The following is a 21,464-nucleotide window of genomic DNA, read 5'->3' on the forward strand; positions in this document are numbered from 1 at the left end:
GAAAACCTTATCTTTTGCTCATAAAGGAAAGGAGTATCTTGTACTTGCAGATGCAGGTGATTGGCTTATTCCTATCGCCAACCACATTGCCATCAAGAAAGAAATGAAAAAGTGTGTTTCAGCGTACTTGATTTTTGCAAGAGAGAGAGATGTGTCTGTTTCACAACTTTCTTCCTCTTTAGAGCAAAAAAGACTTAAGTTAATAGAAAGATATAAAGATTGTTTTGCAGATGAACTTCCAAATGAACTCCCACCTTCGCGACCTGAGGATCATACCATTGATTTGATCCCAGGAAGTTCTCCTCCAAATCAGCCCCCTTATCGAGTTAGTCTAATGCAGCAAGAGGAAATTCTCAAGCAGGTTAACGAACTTTTGGAGAAGAGCTTAATAAGGCCTAGTACTTCTCCATATTGTTCACCTGTCTTGCTAGTACAGAAAAAGAATGGCACATTCCGCATGTGCATAGACTATAGATCTCTAAACAAGATCACAATCAAGAATCGATTTCCAATCCCTCGGATTGACGACATTCTTGATAAGTTACAAGGAGCCAGTGTCTTTAGTCGTATAGACTTGAAGAGCGGTTATCATCAAATCCGCATAGCTCCTCAGGATGTGCATAAGACTTCATTTAGAACAACCTTCGGGTTGTATGAATTTCTAGTGATGCCTTTTGGGCTCACTAATGCACCAGCTACATTCAACAGAATGATGGATAGAATCTTCCACTCATACAGAAGCTTTACAGACGTTTTCTTTGATGACGTCTTAATCTTCTTAGAGACGAAAGACGAACACTATCAAGCATCTCGCCTTAGTGTTTGAAGAATTACGCAAACACAAATTATTTGTGAATGCTAAGAAGAGTGAGTTCTTTCTAAAAGAAATCCACTATTTGGGCCATATAGTATCTCATAACCAGGTGAGAATGGACCCTGATAAGATTCAAGCAGTTGTAGAATGGCCTACGCCAACTACAGTACATGATGTACGAAGTTTCCTTGGCCTCTGTTCTTATTATCGGCGTTTCATTCGAGCTTTTGCCGCGATAGCAGGTCCCCTCCATGACCTGACAAAGAAGCGGATTCCATTCCATTGGGGGTTTGGACAAAAACAAGCTTTCGAAAAGCTTAAGTATCTACTCAATCACGGACCTGTTCTCACCGTCCCTGATCTTCGCAAACCTTTCGAGGTATACTGCGATGCATCTGGAGATTGTGTAGGAGCAGTTCTGAACCAAGAGGGTCACGCGATAGCCTATGAAAGTCGGCGCCTTAAAGATGCAGAGTTGCATGCCTCCATATACGAAAAAGAGCTACTGGCAGTAATTTATGCTCTTTCCATTTGGAAACACTATCTATTAGGAGCTGATTTTATTATCAAGACAGATCATCAAAGTCTTTGCTACTTTCTCACACAGAGAAAGTTATCAGAAAAGCAGATGAGATGGGTCAACTTTCTTTCAATGTTTCATTTTCAGATTTTACACACTTCTGGAACAAAGAATGCAGCTGCAGATGCTCTCTCCAGGCGTCCAAAGATCAATGCACTAACAACAATTTATCATGAGGAACTAGAATCTCTCAGCGAGATGTATCCTCAAGATCCAGATTTCGCCACAATTTGGGCAGATCTTCAAGCTGGTCACTCAAAGCCACCTTATTCTATCAGGGATAATACACTCTATCGTCAACAAGCAATATGCATAGCTCAGCCCTTACGACAAAAGGTGATGGATGAAGCACATAATTCTCCTTATGCCGGGCATCGGGGAATTGCTTCCACCACTAGTGCCCTCGAAAGGTATTTCTTTTGGCCAACACTCCGTGCGGACATTGAAAAACATGTACGTGAGTGTTTAGTATGCCAAAAAGTGAAATATGACAGACATAAAGTTTATGGCAAGCTTCAGCCGCTCCCTGTGCCTAACACGCCATGGGAAAGTATTGCCATGGATTTTATTACGGATCTTCCTCGATCCAAGAATGGAAATGATGCAATCTGGACTATCGTAGACAGATTCAGTAAGCAAGCCCATTTTCTTCCAGTAAAGAAGACGATCAAAGCTGATCACATGGCTAGAATATTTCTAGCTCAGATTTTTAAACACCATGGATTGCCAAAGACTATTGTCAGCGATAGAGATCCCCGCATGACTAGTCTATTTTGGCAGGCATTGTTTGAAAACTTGGGAACTAAGCTTGATTTTTCATCAGCTTTTCATCCTCAAACAGATGGTCAAAGCGAAATCGCTAATGCCACTGTTTTAGATCTCCTCAAGTGCTATGTTTCGGAACGACAATCCGAATGGGAACAGTACTTACCAATAGTTGAGTTTGCGTATAATAATACCATACATTCCTCAACTGGTAAAGCCCCTTTCGAAATTATTTATGGGAAGCCACTCTTACTTCCTATTATGGTGACCAAAGAAAACATCTTCGCCGCAGATGAATTTGTGCGCAATATTGATATTGCCCATCAACAAGTAAAGCAAGCGATTCTTCGAACTCAAGAGCAACAGAAGAGAAAAGCAGACAAGCACAGAAGGAATCTCAATCTTGAAAAAGGACAATATGTCCTGCTTCGGTTTGAGAAAGCTAGATTGAAAAAGCGGGTCGGCAAAGGGAAAGTTGTCAAACTTTCCCATAGATTTTACGGCCCTTTCAAAATTACAGATAAAGTCAATGATGTGACTTTCAGATTGGATTTGCCTTCTAACTGGCGCATCCACAATGCTTTTCATGTCAGTCTCCTCCGACCATATGTTGGACCTCCTCCAGTGGCGCCCGTACAAGAAGATCCTCCAGAAGTCCAAGAGACTCAGGAAATCCTTCAACCTAAACAGATAATACACCACTCGGAGAGACAACTCAAGTTGGGGAGTCTACATCGAAAGTATTTAGTCAGGTTCAAGAATTACACTCCTTTAGATGCAAAGTGGATGACTGAGTCCGATCTCAAGGACTACCCTGACATCTTGCACAGTTATGTTGACGCTCTACAGTTGAGGTCAGCTGTTTAGAACCAAGAGGCATGTAACTAAGTCAGACTTTGTAAATAATTAATTTATTTACGAGAAAAGAATTATCTAATTAGTTGTGTGCACACCAGAATAGACCTAGCAGTTCTAAGGCCTCAGGTGAGCCTAAATGCGGGCTGGAACACCTCAGAGGGACCTTAGCAGAAATTACCCTGAAGCCCTAGTGATTGGGAAATCGGGTCTTCAGAAAGGGGTAAGCAATAGCCTCAGATTTTAGGCTCAGAAAAATACGCGCGTCAGTACAAGCACATGAATGAGATGGGGTCCTTAGAACAGTGACCCTAAGGCTAATAAAGCTAATAAAGCCTTAGGGTAAGTTTCGTTAAATTAAATTTAACGGTCCGTGCCCGGGCAGGCGGCCGGACAAGTGTGAACAGGTAAAGGCGGTGCAGTGCCAGTGCGGCATTGCGCCGGCAGACCTTTGGTGTTCTCATAAAAGAATCATTGGTAGCATTTGTTAGTTAGTTGCACATTTTTAATTAATGAGCTAGAAGTTTTTAAAGTCAAAAGTTGAATGGTTTTTAAGTTTTTAAAGTAAGTGTGCCAAGTGGCACACTTACCAATGCAAACTAACTCTCTCTCACTCTCACTCTCACCCTCTCTCTCTTCCTAGCACCCCCTCTCCCTGATGGCTATTTAGGAGCCCCCCCTCCCCCATTTTCAGGGCTGGCAGTGCACCTACCCCCCCCTAATGTGAGCGTGCTCTACGCGGTGGAGCCCTCCATTGAAGCTTGAGAGCAGCCCCTTGCGACATATGTGGTAGCCTTGTGCTCCCATTGTCAAGAACAAGGGATCTCACAGTCATAGACACCTTCTGGTGAAGTTTCATCGCGAGAAGCTGCCGTAGACGCTCTCTTAGCAGAGTGCGGCTGCTGTAATTCTCTGTTTTCAGCCCCTAATCACCTAGATTAGGGCTGTTTTCAGCAGATCAGCCATAGAAATTCTCTTCTCTCTCCTTATCCTAAGTCTACATCAAGTTTGGCGCGATTCCATCGCGAAGAAGACCTCTATTTCGGCGTAGGGGTGTGCACAGGTAAGAATTTCAGGTTATGTGCAGAAAATTACAGCAAGCATGTGCGTGTGCATTTTGCTTGTTTCTCTTTTGTGTTCGATGCATGAATGAATGAGCATGAAGGCAACACATAACGGAAGATGGACTCTCCTCTGTGAGAGCTTCCAATGAGCTGTTTCGGAAGATAGACTCTCTTTTCGAGAGCTTCCAACCAGTCTCGCAGAAGAGGGGAAATCCCCTAAGCAGTAAGAAAGTGGAAACACTTTCTCAGTCAGTAGTCAGAACAGAACAAAAGAAAGAATAGAGGACGGGCGTATGTCCCGTTCCTGTGCTTGTAAAGATTCTCCCTTAGTAATAAAGATATTCTCTTTATGGGGGGGGACCAGCCCATCTTCTGGTCCCCAATGAAGTGTCAAGTTTTCTCGCTCCCTCTAATTCTCTTGAGTATTTGAAGTGCAATTAAACATCAGTTTACGCTTCCGTATTTTTGTGACATTAGGGGCCAATCTGGTGTCGGTCTTCTCATACAGGTGCAGCCTAGCAACCTGTATCCCTTTCCCCTTTGTTGTGTCTTGAAAGTACAGGTAAAGTGGGCGACAAATTAAATGGGTGAAAGCAAATAAGGTTTAAGTCTAAGGTCTACCGCCCTTTTTGGATTTAAGCAGGCCGGTTTCAAAGACTGTTTCCAAATTGCGACCACAAGCAAGCTTCACAGTAAACCTCAAAGGGCTTTTGCAAGTTTGGCAAAACCCAACACTAGCCCCGTTGTCAACTTTTCCTTGAGAGTTGGAAAGGCTGCAATTTCCGACGGTCCCCAAGAAAAAGGAACCCTTTTCTGTGTCAACACGTGCAATGGAGAAGCTATCTCCACAGACTTTCGAATGAAGCGCCGATATTAAGAGCACAAACCCAAAAAGCTTCGAACTTCATGTACATTTTCAAATCTGTCCAGTCACAAATGGTCTCAACCTTGGTAGCGTCCATCTGGCATCTTTACACCTTTTGCTGAGACAATGTGTCCCAAGAAGTGTATTTCTGGCAAGAAGAACTCGCTCATTTTTCCATTTACTACCAATCGATGTTGCCGCAATGCCTGGAAAACTTGTAACAGATGGTGTCTATGCTCAGCCTCACTCTTGGAGGAGAAGATCATGTCATTGAAAAAGGTATACAGAGATGAATCAAGGATAAGCCCAGATTCACCCTTGAAGGAAAGTGCAAGGTATAGACCCATGGTAGTCACCCACAAGACAATATAACCATCAGTTCCATCATGCATAGTATTGACTAAATACCACGACATCCCCACTAATGTCATCAATGCCCAATAGTGGGTGTAGAACTAGATACTAACATATGCTCCCCAGCACAACACACACCACACGCACACACACATGAGCATACATCAACACAAAGTTCAGCGTACTGAGTTTCTGTCATGACTCCGGAGATCAAGGGTAAACTCAGCCATAATGAAGCCTAGCACTAAAAGAAGCATTAAATCGGAGAAATTACCACAAAAATGCGGTAGTTGATAGGGCATACGCACCACAACAAAAAGAAAGAATTAGCACAATATCAACTGGTCGTAACTCGGATGAAAACGTCACAATGTGAAGTCTACATGTCCGCTATACGACTAAAAAATATATTGAGATGAATCAAGGATAAGCCCAGATTCACCCTTGAAGGAAAGTGCAAGGTATAGACCTATGGTAGTCACCCACAAGACAATATATAGTATTGACTAAATACCACGACATCCCCACTAACGTCGTCGAAAAGGTGCCCACAAATGATCTATACTCTCTAAAAATCCTATCCATCATGCGGTTGAACGTGTAGGAGCATTCATGAGACTAAAAGGCATCACCAAATACTCATACAAACCAAAAGACATCCTGAAAGCTATCTTGTAGACATCCCTAGGCGCAATTCGGATTTGATGATAACCACTCTTCAAATCAATCCTGCTAAAGCAATCAGAACCCTGAAGTCTGTCTAGTATATCATCGGTCCTGGGAATAGGTAATCTGTTCTCGACGGTGATTTTGTTGAGAGCTCTATAGTCAATGCACATTGTCCAAGAGCCATCTTTCTTTAGAACCAGTAACACAGGCGAACAATAAGGTGAAGTACTAGGCTGGAGAAGACTCTTCTCACGAAGCTCTTTCACTTGAGTCATAATTTCTTCATCTTAAGCTCGGCTAACCCGATAAGGTGGCCGGTAAGGCCAGGAATAAAATCAATCGTGTGATCTTCACGAAGATGAGGAGATAACTCTCCTGGTAAGCCTTCATAGAAACAGTCAGCTTGAGCTTGCAAAAAATCTTGTCATTCCTTCCCTAGGTCAGACATATTTGACGTTTTATTGTCATTCAGCTCGTGCAAGAAGATCTTGTGGAACCAAGGAATTACTAAGAGGACGTCACACCCTTCTCCAAAGGCAAGATATAGAAGTCCTCGTGCCCTAAATACCCCTGGCAATGCAATCGTAGTTTGCCAATGACAGGTGAAATGGCAACATCCCGTCCGGCTGCCGCTAGAATTGCCTCTACCGGTGGTCCCATTTCCTCTGGGCGTAATTCCAAGTTGAGACGCCAATTCGGTTGAGATGAAGTTGGCCTTGGCTCCTCCATCAAAGAAAATAAGGGCTTCTTGGTTTCACACTTTGCCCCACGCTCAGCAAAGTTTTCTCTCTCGTCCATCTCATCAGGGTAGGTCCCCACAAAGTCTACTACCAGTCGAGCTTTTGTCTTCCCTTTCTTTGCACGCTCTTCAGCTACTCCAGTGTGACATAAAAACACGTTTCGACCCTTTGAAACCCCGAAACGCCAAAACGTTTCGACGAAACGGGCGAAACGAACCGACTTTTCTTTTGGGCCCCCTTTTGACCAGTTGACCTTAAACCACCCATTTGAGGATTTTTAAAGCAAGGCCGCTTCACAAAATCAATACCTTGTTTACTCGTGACTCAAGTCTCACATCCATATTTTGGTATTTCACATGTTTTGACAGGTAAATTTATATGTATATTCAATGTATAATTATAGGTACATACATGTAAAACGAAACATGTGTTTCGCTTTCTTTGAGTCCCGAAACGAAACGTTTCAAAAACCTCGAAACCCCAAAACGCACGAAACCCCGAAACATTTCATGTCACACTGAGCTGCTACTCTAAAACTCTCTGGCTTGTCCTCTAGTTATCCTCTGGGTGCTTTGTTGGGACACCAGGTCAACACATGCCCCTATTATCCACAATCGTAACACTTCTCCTCCTTGTAGTACTCACCGGGTCAACACATGCCCCTATTCTCCACAACCATAACACTTCCCCTCCTTGTAATACTCAGCTCGCTACTTTGCTGACAATCGAGGGCCTCAAATTTCTTTTTTTGAGTCTTTCCCCTTCTTCTGTTACCGTTGTTCCAGTTCTATCCGGTCCGAGCTGCCAAAAGTTGATCAGTGGGATACGTAAGAGTACCCGCGTGCATCGCAGACCTTGTTTGGCATGCCTCATTAATTGTTGCATGGACTCGGACTTCTCTAGCAAACAATAGTCCCGTATCTCTTTAGGTAGACCATAGCAAAATTGCTCAATTTGCTGCTTAAAGGTGATCTTTTTGAAAGAAGAGGCCGGTAGAAAAGTATCCCCAAATCTCTGACAGTATGTGTTCAAAGTGTCTTTCCTGGTCATCCGCAGATGATTCCAAGCTGTGATCACATCACGTTTGTACTTCTGAGTGAGCCATGAAGAAGTAAAAACTCGCTACAATTGTAGCCACTTCGTTGGTGCTTCCCTCCGTAACAATAGGGTAGACCACCATGTTTGCGCATTTCCCTTAAGATAAGATGCCGCCCTCCTAACCTTGGAGTGCTCTGATAGCGTCCTCCGGACAAGGCTAATCTCGAAACACTAAAAAAGTATCAAATTTTAATGCTTGCCCTCCCTCCTTGAAATCCTTCGGCCTCTTGCCCTTATCCTCAAGAAAATCATACCGATTGGCTCTATAAAAATACTTCCTCTTTGTAGAAAACATCTCCTCATCGGAGTCCGAACTTTCGAAGGAGGAAAAGTCCTTGTCTGATCTGTCAAAATACTTGCAAGATCGTCGATGGGATCTGCTCTTCTTTTTCTTCTTCTTGCGTTTGCTATGTCGCTGAGTCTTTCTCCTCTTCCTACTCTTTTTGTCCTCGTCGCTAGAGTCAGAAGAGGAAGAACTGTCTAAGCGGTCAAAAGAGGATGAGAATGAACTAGAAACACCCTCAAAGCGCACGTGCCTCTTTGTCTTTCGTGCATTCTCAAAAGTAGATTTCTAACCCAAGTAGCAACGATAGTCTACTACTCGACACTGTCTCCTCAGTTGCTTCTTGGTCTTCATGATTCAACTAACTCACCTTTCTACTGCTTCATCGAATTCATCCTCTGAATACACCCTCTGAGTAGGTGTTGCCGTCATAGATGTCTTCTTCAAAGCTGGCTTCAGAGGAGAACGGATGGCCATACACCATCGGGAATGCATTTCATCAATTGGGTGCTTGATTGAAAATTTCGCATATTGAGGATCTTTTGAATACTAGAGCATCTGTTGCGCACAGGCATCAACCTACTATTGACGTTGCATCTCCATTCGTTCATACTCCGTGGGCGGAGGTGGCCCGTACTCTCCTTCCGTGTCACGAAGTGCTTACGTGTCGAGTCACTGAAGAACGGGACCAAACTTCAGATCCCGGTCAAGGGGCCTAAATTCTAAGTGAAGAAGTAGAAGAAGTTTTACCAACTTGTAAAGTCTTGCCGAGTGGCCTATTTTTTAAGAAGAGTTTCCCCCAACTTATGGGATGGGGCCTAAGTGACCAAAAGGCATTAAAAATTAAAGCAAGGCCCACACACACACACACACACACACACAACGTAGAAGATGATGATGTGGCACCTATACAGACGGCCTACAAAATGCACTGACATGCTGATGTGGCACTTGTACAGATTTTCGTGTTTTACGTTGATGGTGTGACAGCTGTACGGATTTCCGTAAATTACGATGGGTTGCTCTTAGGACCAGTTGCTTTTGAGTTTGATTGCTTTTCATGTAACTGCTTTTCAAGGCCAAGGGCCTCTAAATATGTGCAGAGGACTCATTCTTTGGCATGCTTCGTGGAGAAGGTGCAGAGTCTGGAGTACCGCCATTGTACTGAGTTCAAGCAACATAAAGAAATACTGAAAGGGGCGCCAAGGTTTGGGGCGAGTGCTCTCTTGGGGTAAAATTCCGCCACTCCCCGTCTCATGTGTCGTACATCTCTTTTAGTTCACTTGTTATTCAATCACGTTCATTCTGTTCTTTTCTATTGGCACGTGGTGCCGTCTAGTGACATTCCGAATCTACAGAAGGTGGCTGATGTCCGTTCGAATCTTCAGTGTTTTCCCTTGACCCTGAGTAGTCAAGTGCAACAATTTCCTCCTGGCGGGATTTGTCAACTGAATCGATGTGTGCCGCAAATAGAGAGATTGGATTCTCCGTAGAAGAAAAAATCGTCTCAGCTCTGATACCATTGTAATAAACTTGGACACCCCAAGCCAAGGATCTAATGCAACACACATGAGAGAAACTGAAAACAACTTAACAAAATGAACAAAACTGAGAAAGAGAGACGACACAGCAAGGTGAAGTTCCGCATCGACAGAGGTTGGCCCCAAAGACCGTCGCCCCTTTCGGTATTCCTTTATTATTGATGCTTCATTGTACACTGTCCGAGGGTCAATCCTGGGTATAGGAAATCCGTTCTTGATGGTGATTTTTTTGAGAGCTCTATAGTCAATGCACATTTTCCAAGATCCATAGTTCTCTAAAACCAGCAACATTGGCGAACAATGAAGTGATGTATTGGGCTGAATGTGACCCTTCTCAAGAAGCTCTTTCATTAGGTTCATAATTTGCTCTTTCTTCTCTGAAATCCTCTGATGAACTTGCATCAGGTTCCCTTAGTTCGTGAACCCTCGGGTGCACTACCATTCGATTCTCGTACTGCTCCGAAATCCTGTGATGATTTGTTATCTGGTTCCCTTGATTCATTCTCTTTATTGGAAGACACTTGCCCTGTTGAGGTGGATATTGTCCTGTCCATAGGATAAGTCAATGAGTCGACATGCATCCCAAATCCTTGCTTAGTATGTCCCACAAATCTCCGAATAGAGTCAGACTTTTGTTCTAGACAATACTCTCGAATCTCTTTTAGAAAACCACAGCAAAACCGCCCAATCTGGTCCTTCAAAGTAATCTTCTGAAGCGAAGACACTGGCAAATAAGTATCCCAAAACCTCTTGCAATAGTCATCCAATGTATCTTAGTCATTCTCAAATGATGCCAAGCCGTGATGGCATCTCTTTCATATTCGTTTGATATCCAAGTGGACGTGAAAATTTTCTTGAATTTTAACCACGTCGCAAGTGCTTCTCTGCGTGTGCAGTTCCTTTCAAGTAAGATGTCGCCCTTCGCACCTTGGAGTGTTCCGTGAACCAACCTCCAGAGAAGGCGATGTCAAAATGTTGTACAAACTCAAGGGCTCAATGGGTGTCCAGGTAACCTGAAAATGTCTCAGCCTGACCACCTTCCTTGAACTCCTTGGTCTTCTTGCTCATCTGTTCACTGTCAGAAGAGGACAAGCTCTCCTCCTCTGAACCGCTAGATGGCCTCCCATGCCTTCTAGACTTTTTCAGATATCTACTTTTCTTGCTTTTTCTTCGCTTCTTCCGCCTTTTCTCATCCTCTCAAGAACTAGAGGACGACGAACTGTCGGAACTCTCTGAAGACAGAAAAATCTGAGTCATCCTCGAAACAAACACGCTTCTTGGATTTGCTTGCCACCTCGAAACTGGACTTCCAGCCCATATAACCGGGGAATCCACCAATTTCCTCTTCTTCCGAGAGTGCTTCAAGCCTTTCATTATCTGGTTCATCTTCTTCTCTCCAACTCTTTCCGTGAGTACAACTTCCGCTTTGGCACTTAGCTTTTCTTTCAGCTTTCTTCCCGACCTGAGAGGAGAATCAATGGCCTCACGCCATCTCGAAAGAATCTCATCCATTGGGTAGTTCTTCATGTGTTTTGCAAATTTCGGGTCTCTAGAGTACTTGATCAATCTTTTCACACACGTGTCAACCTGCAGTCGACGTTTGTACTCCGCTCTAGCAAAACTTCCCACCGAAAATTTGCCCAATTCTTCATTCTTTTCTTCAGTTTCCGTGTTGGATTTCAACTTTTCTTTGCCTTACCGCTGAGAGGTGTCATCTCTGTCAAATTCTCTGCAAGAACCCACGTGTAGTCTTGGGTTCTTTTATGGCTTATTCCCCTTAAGACACACTGATGCAAACAGGAGCACGCCTAATGCGCGATGGACGAAAGGTGGGAGTGGCTAGTAAGTCCGAGGCAGGGACACGAAGATTCTTTGAGTCCACTCGGTCATTTCTCTTCCAGTTGGTCATGCCACGTCATCACTTTGTGACAAATGGTTGCGCACCTTGAGCATGCGGCGGATGGCGAGGCAATGTCTTACAATTGGGTCGACTTTCAAGGCTAAGCTCAAGACTAGTTTTATGCCACCACAGTACCTTGATCGATTGAAAGAGGATTGGCAAGCTCTCAAGCAAATAAGACTCCTATTCTAAACGTATTTTGCAAATTGATGTTCAATTGCGTAAGTCGGGTGAGGATCGCAAGGAGGCTTTCCTCTTTGGTATGGACGAGTACATCAAATACGATGAGCAGGTCTTCAGCCCTACTAACTACAATGACGCTCTCGCTATCGCTCTAGCACAAGAAATAAAGCACTACATGTCACAAGACGGAAACCATGTGCCAATAGAGAAGAACAGACTCAACAAACTTTTAGCACTTCAATAACAACTGAATTGAGAGAGAGAGAGAGAGAGAGAGAGAGAGAGACGACACGCGACACAGAGTGGCGGAATTCCACCCCAGAGAGTGTTGGCCCCAAGCCTTGACACAGCTTTCAGTATTTATTTATATTGCATCAACACAGTACAAGCCGGTACTCCAGACTCTGCACCTTCTCCAGTAAGCATGCCAGAGAATGAGCCCTTAGCACATATTTAAAGGCCCTAGGCCCCAAAAGCAGTTTACAGTGAAAAGCCTTCAAACTCAAAAGCATCTTGTGTAAAAGCAATGCCAAAAAGCTGCCAACGTAAATCACCGAATTTTCGTATAGCAGTCAACGCAAAACGCGAAAATCCGTACAACTTGCCACGTCATCATGTCAGTACAATTTTCGGAATTTCCATACAACTGCCACGTCATCAGTTGCTACGTAATTTTTTTGTGTGTAGGTATTTTAATCCTTTATGTCACTTGGGGCCCCATCGGACGGGGTCCCCATATGTTGGTAGGACTTCTTCTTCTGTTACTTGTTCTTCTTAGGGTTTAGGCCCCTCAGCCGACATCTGCAAGTTGGCTCCCTTCTTTTGGGCTTTGACTTGTCAGCAGTTTGTGACATCTCCCCTTCACGAAGGAGAGTAATCGTCCGCGATTACAGCATATCTGCAAAACAACTCAAGTTAGCTGAAAATTTTTCGAGGGTCATTCCGAGAGACAATCAGTTTGCTCTTTTTGTTAAGGAGTTAGCTTCTCCTTTCAGCTGTTTTGATCAAGGATTTAGGTTCTCCTTTCGTTCAGATCGGAACTCTTGATATTCTGGCGTAGTGAAATTAGCCATCACACCCAGACCGTACTCATCTTCCATCGGTGTCTTGATGCACTAAAAATTACATACCCAAGCAATCTCATCCAGTTAGGAATATTCAATGGTTGGCACATCACAATGCAAGACAAATGCTCACATATGCATGTTACAAGACATAGAAACATAAAGCCGCCGATGAACACTCCTCCTGCATAACCTAACAAGGTCTGTGCCAGGAGATATTCAACAAATTCCTCATCTCTCCTCCCGCATAACCTAAGAAGGTCCGGGCCGGGAGATAAAGAGGCCTTGTACAACCAAACGCTCCCTAGACCGCAGCCTGCGTCGTTTGGAGGTGCTGAGAGTAACCACTGCTCAGACTTTATAATACTCCTCCCGCATAACCATCAAGGTCCAGGCCGGGAGTCAAAAACAACACATCATTCTTGTCGTGCCAAGGCATGCCCAAAAGAACGTCACAATTGCCCAACTTCATGATGAAGAAATCAACTTTTCCATGATAATCTTGGATAGTCACTGGAAGAGCACCAATGAGCGGTACTACTTTCTGAGTTTGCCCGTGGCTAGCTCAGCTTCAATATCTCTACCCTCTGCATCATAATCAAAGTACATCTGCTTTAAGAATTCTGGATGGATGAAGTTCTCTGTAGCTCCGGGGTCAAAGAAAATAAGGGCTTTGAAGCCATTGACTTTGCCATATGCTCGACACAATTCATTTGTACTCTCAAGGCGTATGCCATAAATATCGGGAACTAGTCCAATGGCGGGTCTAGCTCTCGCCGAGATTCTATCGACCGTTGGTGCCAACGTCAGCTCCTCTGGTCTATTAGTGCGTTTGGGACAATTAGAATGATTATGCCCTGTTTGAAAGCATCCAAAGCATCGGCCTTCTTGGAGTAAGGTGTCTCATTGTGGAGGCGTCAAACGAGGCCTTTGCGGTTGATTTTCACGAGACTCGAGAATTTGTTCGTTGTTGCCGAGAGTTGTGGTTAGTGGCCGGAGATTCTTCTGGTGGTAAACTCTAGCTTTCCCTTCATCAGTTTGTAGCCGACCACGGCATGGTCCATAAGTTCTTGCATGGTGGAGACCTGCTTGGATAGACAATATTCATGCAATGGTGATGGTAGTCCAATGGTGTATCACTCGCATTGGGCCTCCAAGGGAACAGACCTAAAGAAGGACACCGGAAGGTACATGTCGAGAAACCTTTGGTTATATTCGTCCATGGTTTCGGTGGCAAGCATTTTCAAGTTGCCCCACTCTGCCAAAATCCGGACTTCAAACATAGAAGTCATGTAACTACGTCAAAAGCTTGCCAGGTCCTTGGAGCATGCGGTTGTGTCGCGATTGAACTCCACCATTGCATAGCATTATCTTTAAGTAATCCCGCTGCTCGAGAAATCTTGGATTCTTTTGTATAGTTCCCTAAAGCATAGATGTTGTCGAATTGCTGTAGGAACTGTAATGCTTTCTTGCGATCTTTCACCACGGAAAAAGTAAAAAATTTGATTGTCGTGCCGCCATCTTTGAAATCTTTGGGTTGGTTAGGCGCATATCCCGGGTATGAGGGAGTGGCTAATAAGTCCGGGGTCAGAGGCCAAGGATACCTCAAATAAAATTCCAATATCTCTGTTTGCTCTTTTGTAGGACCGGTATGCTTTCAGAAAAGCACACGCCTGATGCTCTGATACCACTGTCACAAGACGGACACCACGTGCCAATAGAAAAGAACAGACTCAATAGACTTTTAGCACTTCAATAACAACTAAATTGAGAGAGAGAGAGAGAGAGAGAGAGAGACGACACGCGACACGGAGTGGCGGAATTCCACCCCAGTTAATGTTGGCCCCAAAACCTTGGCGCCCCTTTCGGTATTTCTTTATGTTGCATCAACACAGTACAAGCCGTTACTCCAGACTCTGCACCTTCTCCAGGAAGATGCCAGAGAATGAGCCCTTAGCACATATTTAAAGGCCTTAGGCCCCAAAAGCAATTTACAGTGAAAAGCCTTCAAACTCAAAAGCATCTGGTGCAAAAGCAATGCCAAAAAGCTGTCAGTGTAAATCACGGAATTTCCGTACAGCAGTTAGCGCAAAACGCAAAAATCCGTGCAGCCTACCACATCATCATGTCAGTGCAATATCTGAAATTTTCGTACAATTGCCACGTCATCAGCTGCTACGTAATTTTTTTTTTTGTAGGTCTTGCTTTATTTTAATCCTTTATGTTACGTGGGGCCCCATCAGACAGGGTCCCCATAAGTTGGTAGGACTTCTTCTTCTGTTACTTGTTCTTCTTCGGGTTTAGGCCCCTTGGCCGACATCTGCAAGTTGGCACCCTTCTTCAGGGCTTTGACACGTCAACAGTTTATGACACTACATAGATAAGCCTAAAGAGAACAAGTCACCTTCTCACACCCTGCATAACTCTTCTACTCAATCTTCCACTACACCTAACAATGATAATAAAAGAAAGGCTAAAACTCAAGTAACCCTAAGTTGAGACTCAAGCAATAGGAGGAGGTTGGTTAAGTCTTGAAGAAGGAACAGAGTATAGAAAAGAAGGAAGATGCTTTACATATCACAATAAAGGTCACATGAAAAGAGATTGTCTTAAGGAATCACCTAAGAAAGAACCCACAAAACCCGCATCTTTTGTTAATGTCATAAATGAGCAAAGTAATGTGTCCTAAGTTTCTAACGATCATCTTGATGAATCTCTCATTTAAGTGTTATAGTCATGTGAATGGTTAGAGCATTGTGATCTAGTTTGATTCTAGCACAATGCATGATGTGATTAGTGATTCTCTTTTAAAGAGCACACGCTTCGTAGCTATTCCAACAGATCCCATTGCGGTTTCTAGATTTGCTCCTGGCATGTACTCTTCAATCACGCATGAATGTCCTAGTGTGCAAGTCTCCATTCAAAAAGATGTTTTTGTTGCAAAGTTTGTTATTTTTCCTCTCTCTGGATGTGATATGATTTTCTGTAAGTCGTTTTGTGAGATTAATCCATGAGCTAATTGGAAAGATAATACGCTCACTTTCACTCGTAAAGGTGCCTCTTTCGTGGTCATTTGCGGTCAGCAAAGCATTCCTTCCGAGTCATTAATCTCTCTCATGTCTTAAAAGGGAGATAAGACACACAATCTAGTTGCATTTCTCAGTACAAAGTTCAACAATTCAGAAAAGATTCAATCAGTGCATGACAAGGAACCTCTCTCTATCATTCCTTCTCTAAAGCATGGAAAGTATTTTTTGTATGATAGAAATTTAATTGTTCATTATGATCATCAAGCCCTCATGTGGCTCCAGTCTATGCCTAGGGCACTTTGGAACGACCCTCAAGCTAGATGGTCGCAATCTGTTGAGCAATTTTGTGGTAATTGACTATGTTCCTAGTGAAGCTAACCAAGTTGCAGATGCGTTCAGGTGCGAAGGACAAATCTTGGTTCTTGAGTCAAGGTTTATAGTACCCATTCAAGAAGTATCTTTTGATAGCATAAAAAATCAATATGCAAATTCCGAGTATCTCATTCCTACTGATCTCTTGTATTTTTATCATCATTTGTGTGTTATCTTCTCATAGAAAAGCCACATTGCACGATACACATGATTCACTCACGAATGGGCACAGAAGGATAAAGACCAATTAAGAAAAAGTAGAAAATTTCCATTCAGGAGAACACGGTGTTCCACATTGTTGATTGTGTCGATAAGTTTGCATGCTCATTCCTTGAAAGGTCACAATCACAGCACAACATACATCACAATCGCCCATCAAGCATTGGTAATCCCTTTGTGGGGCCAAAGTCGGCTATTTTAGATAGAGAAGTATCAAGTTTTTTGTTTACATTCTATCCACAGTCTTTTAGGATGTATAATCCATTGCCAGTCATTCAAAATGATGCCTCTATGAGAGTGCAGTTGCCTAACTCATAGTCAATGCACGACGTTTTACATATTTCTTGGTTGAAGTTGTTTCAAGAAAATCCCCCAAAGAGATTCTTGAAGAAGATGAACCCGAAAATGTAGACAAAGTTGAAGTCATGGAGCCCGAGCAGAATTTCTTGCTTTGATTTCGGCACAGCTTAAAGAAGTAAACACAGCAGTCGCTTTTGAAGTTCAAGTATCGCGGACCCCATGAAGCAATGTGGGCCGACAAAGATTTCTTCCCGGATTAACCAAGGTTGTTGGTGAACTACAAGGAAAATATGCAGCTCGTAACAAGTACCTCACCTTGAAAAGGGGTGGATATCACGTGCACATCTAACCCTATGTGCATGTGGACAAGCTAACTCCTACTTCTAGGGTTAAGGAGAGCCTAGGCAGTGTTCTAGCACCTTTATGAGCTTGTATGCACGACGTGCATGTCCAGGCACTTTAGCGTCTTTAGTACCTAACCTGGGTAGTTAACAGTATCTAAAGAACCTTTTATTAATAGTACTCCTATTATAAATAATTTCCCAGCATGAATAAAGTCGTGAGGTTTTAACCCAGCATTACCCTACCTCACCTGCAAGTCATATAAAGGTGACCCCTGGGGTGACCACTTACATCATCAAGTCAATACCCTTATGGGAGGACCAACCCTCGGCGTTTTTGCTAGCATCAGCCTACATTGGCGTTTTCTCCCAGCACTTGGAGATTTCAGCAATCAGCACATCAATATCCCTAGCATCAACCAACCCACCAACAGTAGTAGCGTTTTTTATGCAAAACAGCCACTCCAATTTTCATAAGTGACCGTCTACAACATCAAATGGATGCAGCCCAATAAAAAAGAGCCATGAAGCTTTTTGGGCCTTAGCATTTGGAAGGTCAAGTTGAAGAGAAATAGAGATGGAAATTGGCGATAGTGAATAAGTATAGCCCTTGGTGTACATGATGTATTGTATTATTTGGATTATTTTTTAACGGAATCATGAAAACTACTTTGTTTGGTTTATGCTTATGTAAATTATGGAATTTGGAAGGTGTTCATGAAATTCATGTGTTTATGCAAAACTTGTTATGGTGTCTTTTCATCGATATACCCCGGGATTGTTGTAAGCTCGTCTACACTCAATTGACTATACCCCTCCACCGTTTCCTCATCCTCGAAAAGGCAATTTCAAAGTGTTGTATGCAGGTTGGCAATTCCAGTTTGGAATGTTTATGCAGCTTATACCTTGTTTTTCAAGAAGGTACTTGTCCTTTGTCAATGAACATTCTTCCCTTAGGCAACCTCTCCTGTGCACCACATGAGGGTGCACATGTGTGTCCACGCATGTGATAAGACAAAGGCATCTGCTGACTCACAAACATACATACTGCGCGTAGAAATATATGCAGGCCTCTCCTGTGCACCGCGTGAGGGTGCACATGTATGTCCGCACATGTGGTAAGACAAAGGCATCTGCTGAGTCACAAACATACATACTGCACGTAGTTATATATGCAGGCACAAGAATAACTCACTGAATGAGTACTCACTCCATTACATAGTCCAATCCATAAAATCCCCATACAAATCACACAATCAATCTTCTCTCTCTCTCTCTCTCTCACACACACACACGCACATGTAGCTTAGTACGGAAATAGAGTCACCTTGCCTCCAATAAGAAGCCAGCAATCTTTGGCGGTGCCATGCTCAGCTAGCTGCGAGTAGTTCACAATCGTAGACATGGCGCAGACGGAAACCAAATTTTGACCAAGGCCTGCTCAGAGAGACACCAACTCAGCAGAGCGAGATAGTTCACATGCGTGGGTGGGTGGGTGTGTGTGTGAGAGAGAGAGAGAGATAGAGAGAGAGAGACGCAACGGGTCAACGAAGCTTTCCCATGCTTAAAAAGTACTGAGAAAGAAGCATTCATGTGCCTTAAATGTTTGGACGGATAGAGCAAGGTGAATAGCTGTGAGTAGTTATAATAATATCTTTAGTTAGAGCACATCCGCACACGGGATTGCTACCCCCACATGGCGTGTGTCAGCAACGAAGACGAGCCCCCCCCATTCTGCCAATTTCGGCAGAGTTGGCGCTACCCCAGCTTTATCAAGCGCACAAGACAAGCCTTCTATCCGCTTTTCGGAACTCATTATATGCTTCCCTCCAACTTTGCCAATGTGAGCTTTACCCCCGTCGCCATGGCGTGCGAAACTGCCCTTAGGGTCCTTTGAAGTTTGGGGGCGAACTAGGGACATGGCTTGTCCATTAGAAGGAAGACACCTACGATCAAGTAAGTGGACTACGGCAGATGAAGCAGAAATTCCCTATTGTTGGACAGTGCCTCAGTTCGAAGGTCGTCGCCAATTTGAAATTTCGCCATATACACATTCCACACCACCTACCGCAGAGGATTTACTGACAGTAGCCATAGGCATCCCTTTGTGATAAAGTGTACTAAGGAGTCATTATTTCAGCTCAAGGTACCCTTGTGTCTTTATGTGTGTTCAAAGTAAAGATGGCAAAGTGCATTCCACTTTTCATATATATCAAAAACTTACAAAAGTAGATGTCATTGGTCTTCATCTTCAATGTAGAATAGCAATTATCCTAAGTGTGTTTTAAAAAGGCCCGGGGGATTCACTCTTTATAGAAAAGTGCATGCCACCTGAGAGTTGAGAGTCTTGGAAAACTCTTATTTACTACTCATGTGAAGTAAAAATGATCCTCCTTTCTACACTTGTACGACATGTAGTTACTAAAATTATTATGCTTCTAATTTATATATAAGATTTGGTATAGTTTCTCATCTTCAAGTTTAACAAAATCAAACTTGATGCCATACAAGTTACATTTTTAAAGTCAATACCTTAATCAGATTGGCTTGTATTCTCTTTATGGGGGCATGTAATAGGGTAACCACATGTAATTCAGTAGCAATAATTGGCTTGTTTACTATTAAAAAGCCCGAACATGTATGTCTATATATATGTTATCAATCTATTCCACTACCCCCAGATACCTCTTATTTTCCCTTGAAGTATATATAAAAAACCCCCTCCCTTATGTTTTAGCAATGAAGGAGACCTACCCCTAACTTATACTCTTATCTAAACTCCCAAAGAGCCCCCTTCCCTTGCACTTACTTGGTATGATAAGTTTCTCAAGGTGAATCCCCCATGTAAAAAGGATTATGCATCTATGTAAACAAAACAATGAAGCGATTAGTTTTGAATATGTTGTGATGTGTTTTTGAGAAATGATGTGGTCCACCCCAAAGACTTTAAGAAGTTTTTTTTTGTGATTTTGGAACCCTTGGATGTACATAAAGCATGCTTTTACAAAGTGCACAAAGGCGATGTGTGCCAGCTGTCTCTACGCATGCAAGCAAGTTGTGTGGGATATATAGTTTTGTTGTTTTTGTACATAAAAGTGTTGAGACTTTAAAGAGTGAGTAAGTGCCTTAAAAATATGACTAGAAAATGAACTTTTATCTTCTTGGGATAGTAAATGAGTTGGGATTTTCAACTCTGAAGAAGAAAGCCTCTATTGCTGCAGTCTACGGTGGTGCATGGGGGTTGTGTAGTCGAGGTGCCCATGTGTGTGTGAGAGAGCCTCGAGCCTTGATTGGAGAGTCTGTCTCTCATCAAGAATGCCATGAACATGGATGTGACCTCTACACTTTCACCACTCTTCTTGATTTTTGGTAATGGAAGTTGCATGAAGCAGAGCTCCCTTGTATGTGCATGTCTACTACTCAGGTTTGGCAGTGAAAGCCCTTTGTTATTTGTTGTGAATGGGAGAGTGTTTCCCCATGTCTTCCATGGTTTTTAATGATTTTTTTGTCTGAAATCATGAGTTTTTGTATAACTCATGATTGGCAGGGTTTTTGATGGGTTTATAAGCATGGTTGGGAGCGACTATGGAGCCCCATCTCGCATATGTAAGGGTTACTGAGGTGGTGTGAGGCTATGGTTTTTATGATGAAAAAATGCATAGTTTTATCTTGGGTTTTCCCTCCCAACAATTAGTGTGTTTTTTTTCCTTTCCTGAGGCCAATTGCTCATAGATGGGGCTATGGCAATGTAGAGGGAAGCTAGTCGAGCTAGTCGAGCCTGTGCGAGGTTGAAGAAATTTGTAAACGGAGATCAGGCCATATTATCTTGAGAAAGCTATTCTCTTCATCCTCTTTTCTTTGTGGTGGTTTGAGGTGTTGTAGAGGCCAACCCCCCAATCCTTCACATATACCGGTGCCCCCACGGAGGAAAGGAGAGTAGTGTTTGTTGCTTTGATTGCCAGGTGGGGTCCACTTAGGAATCAACTCTAGGCCTTCCCTAACATTGGTTCTAAGATGATTTTACTGAATTTTGATCACTTGAAAAAAAGTATTTGACAATTGTGGACAAAAGGATGACCATAAGCAGGGTTTCCTCTTTATGTTGTCTTGCCAATATAGATAGTTTGACTGGTACTTCAAAAGTATGTTATGAATGATTCTATGTGTGAGGTATGTGGTAGTTGGACAAAGAAAAAGGACGCTCTCTTAGAGTTTAGCAAAGGTCTTGCAAGCGGAGAAGCAAGTTATGTTGATGAATATGCATCTCTATGGGGATAAGGAAGACATTGTTTTTGATAGTAGGTGCAAAGTGGATGTGATGATTAGCATTGTTAGTCTGAACTTTCAATATGAAAAGGCTCATTTTGATAAGGCTATGGTGGATTTTGCATTATGGAAGCTTGAGAGAGGTTTTTGTAAGCAGACGGT

The 21,464-nt window shown here is 43.0% G+C and overlaps 1 protein-coding gene across 2 annotated transcripts in view; it reads right to left on the reverse strand.

The window, feature by feature from the left end:
• Positions 1-18,600, reverse strand: part of LOC147456086 (cytochrome b5-like) — a 45,857-nt gene extending 27,257 nt beyond the window's left edge. Inside the window, exon 1 of one of the 2 annotated variants that reach the window (XM_086514653.1) lies at positions 18,369-18,600. In XM_086514653.1, the coding sequence (XP_086370779.1) occupies positions 18,369-18,404 (36 nt within the window). In that variant the 5' untranslated portion in view covers positions 18,405-18,600. Of the gene's footprint in view, positions 1-18,363 lie in introns of both variants that reach the window. The other variant, XM_086514652.1, reaches the window with a different exon arrangement.
• Positions 18,601-21,464: the final 2,864 nt, after the last annotated feature.

The sequence above is a fragment of the Adiantum capillus-veneris genome, chromosome 6 (genome assembly GCF_014529385.1).
Source record: "Adiantum capillus-veneris isolate H3 chromosome 6, ASM1452938v2, whole genome shotgun sequence".
Classification (NCBI taxonomy): domain Eukaryota; kingdom Viridiplantae; phylum Streptophyta; class Polypodiopsida; order Polypodiales; family Pteridaceae; genus Adiantum; species Adiantum capillus-veneris.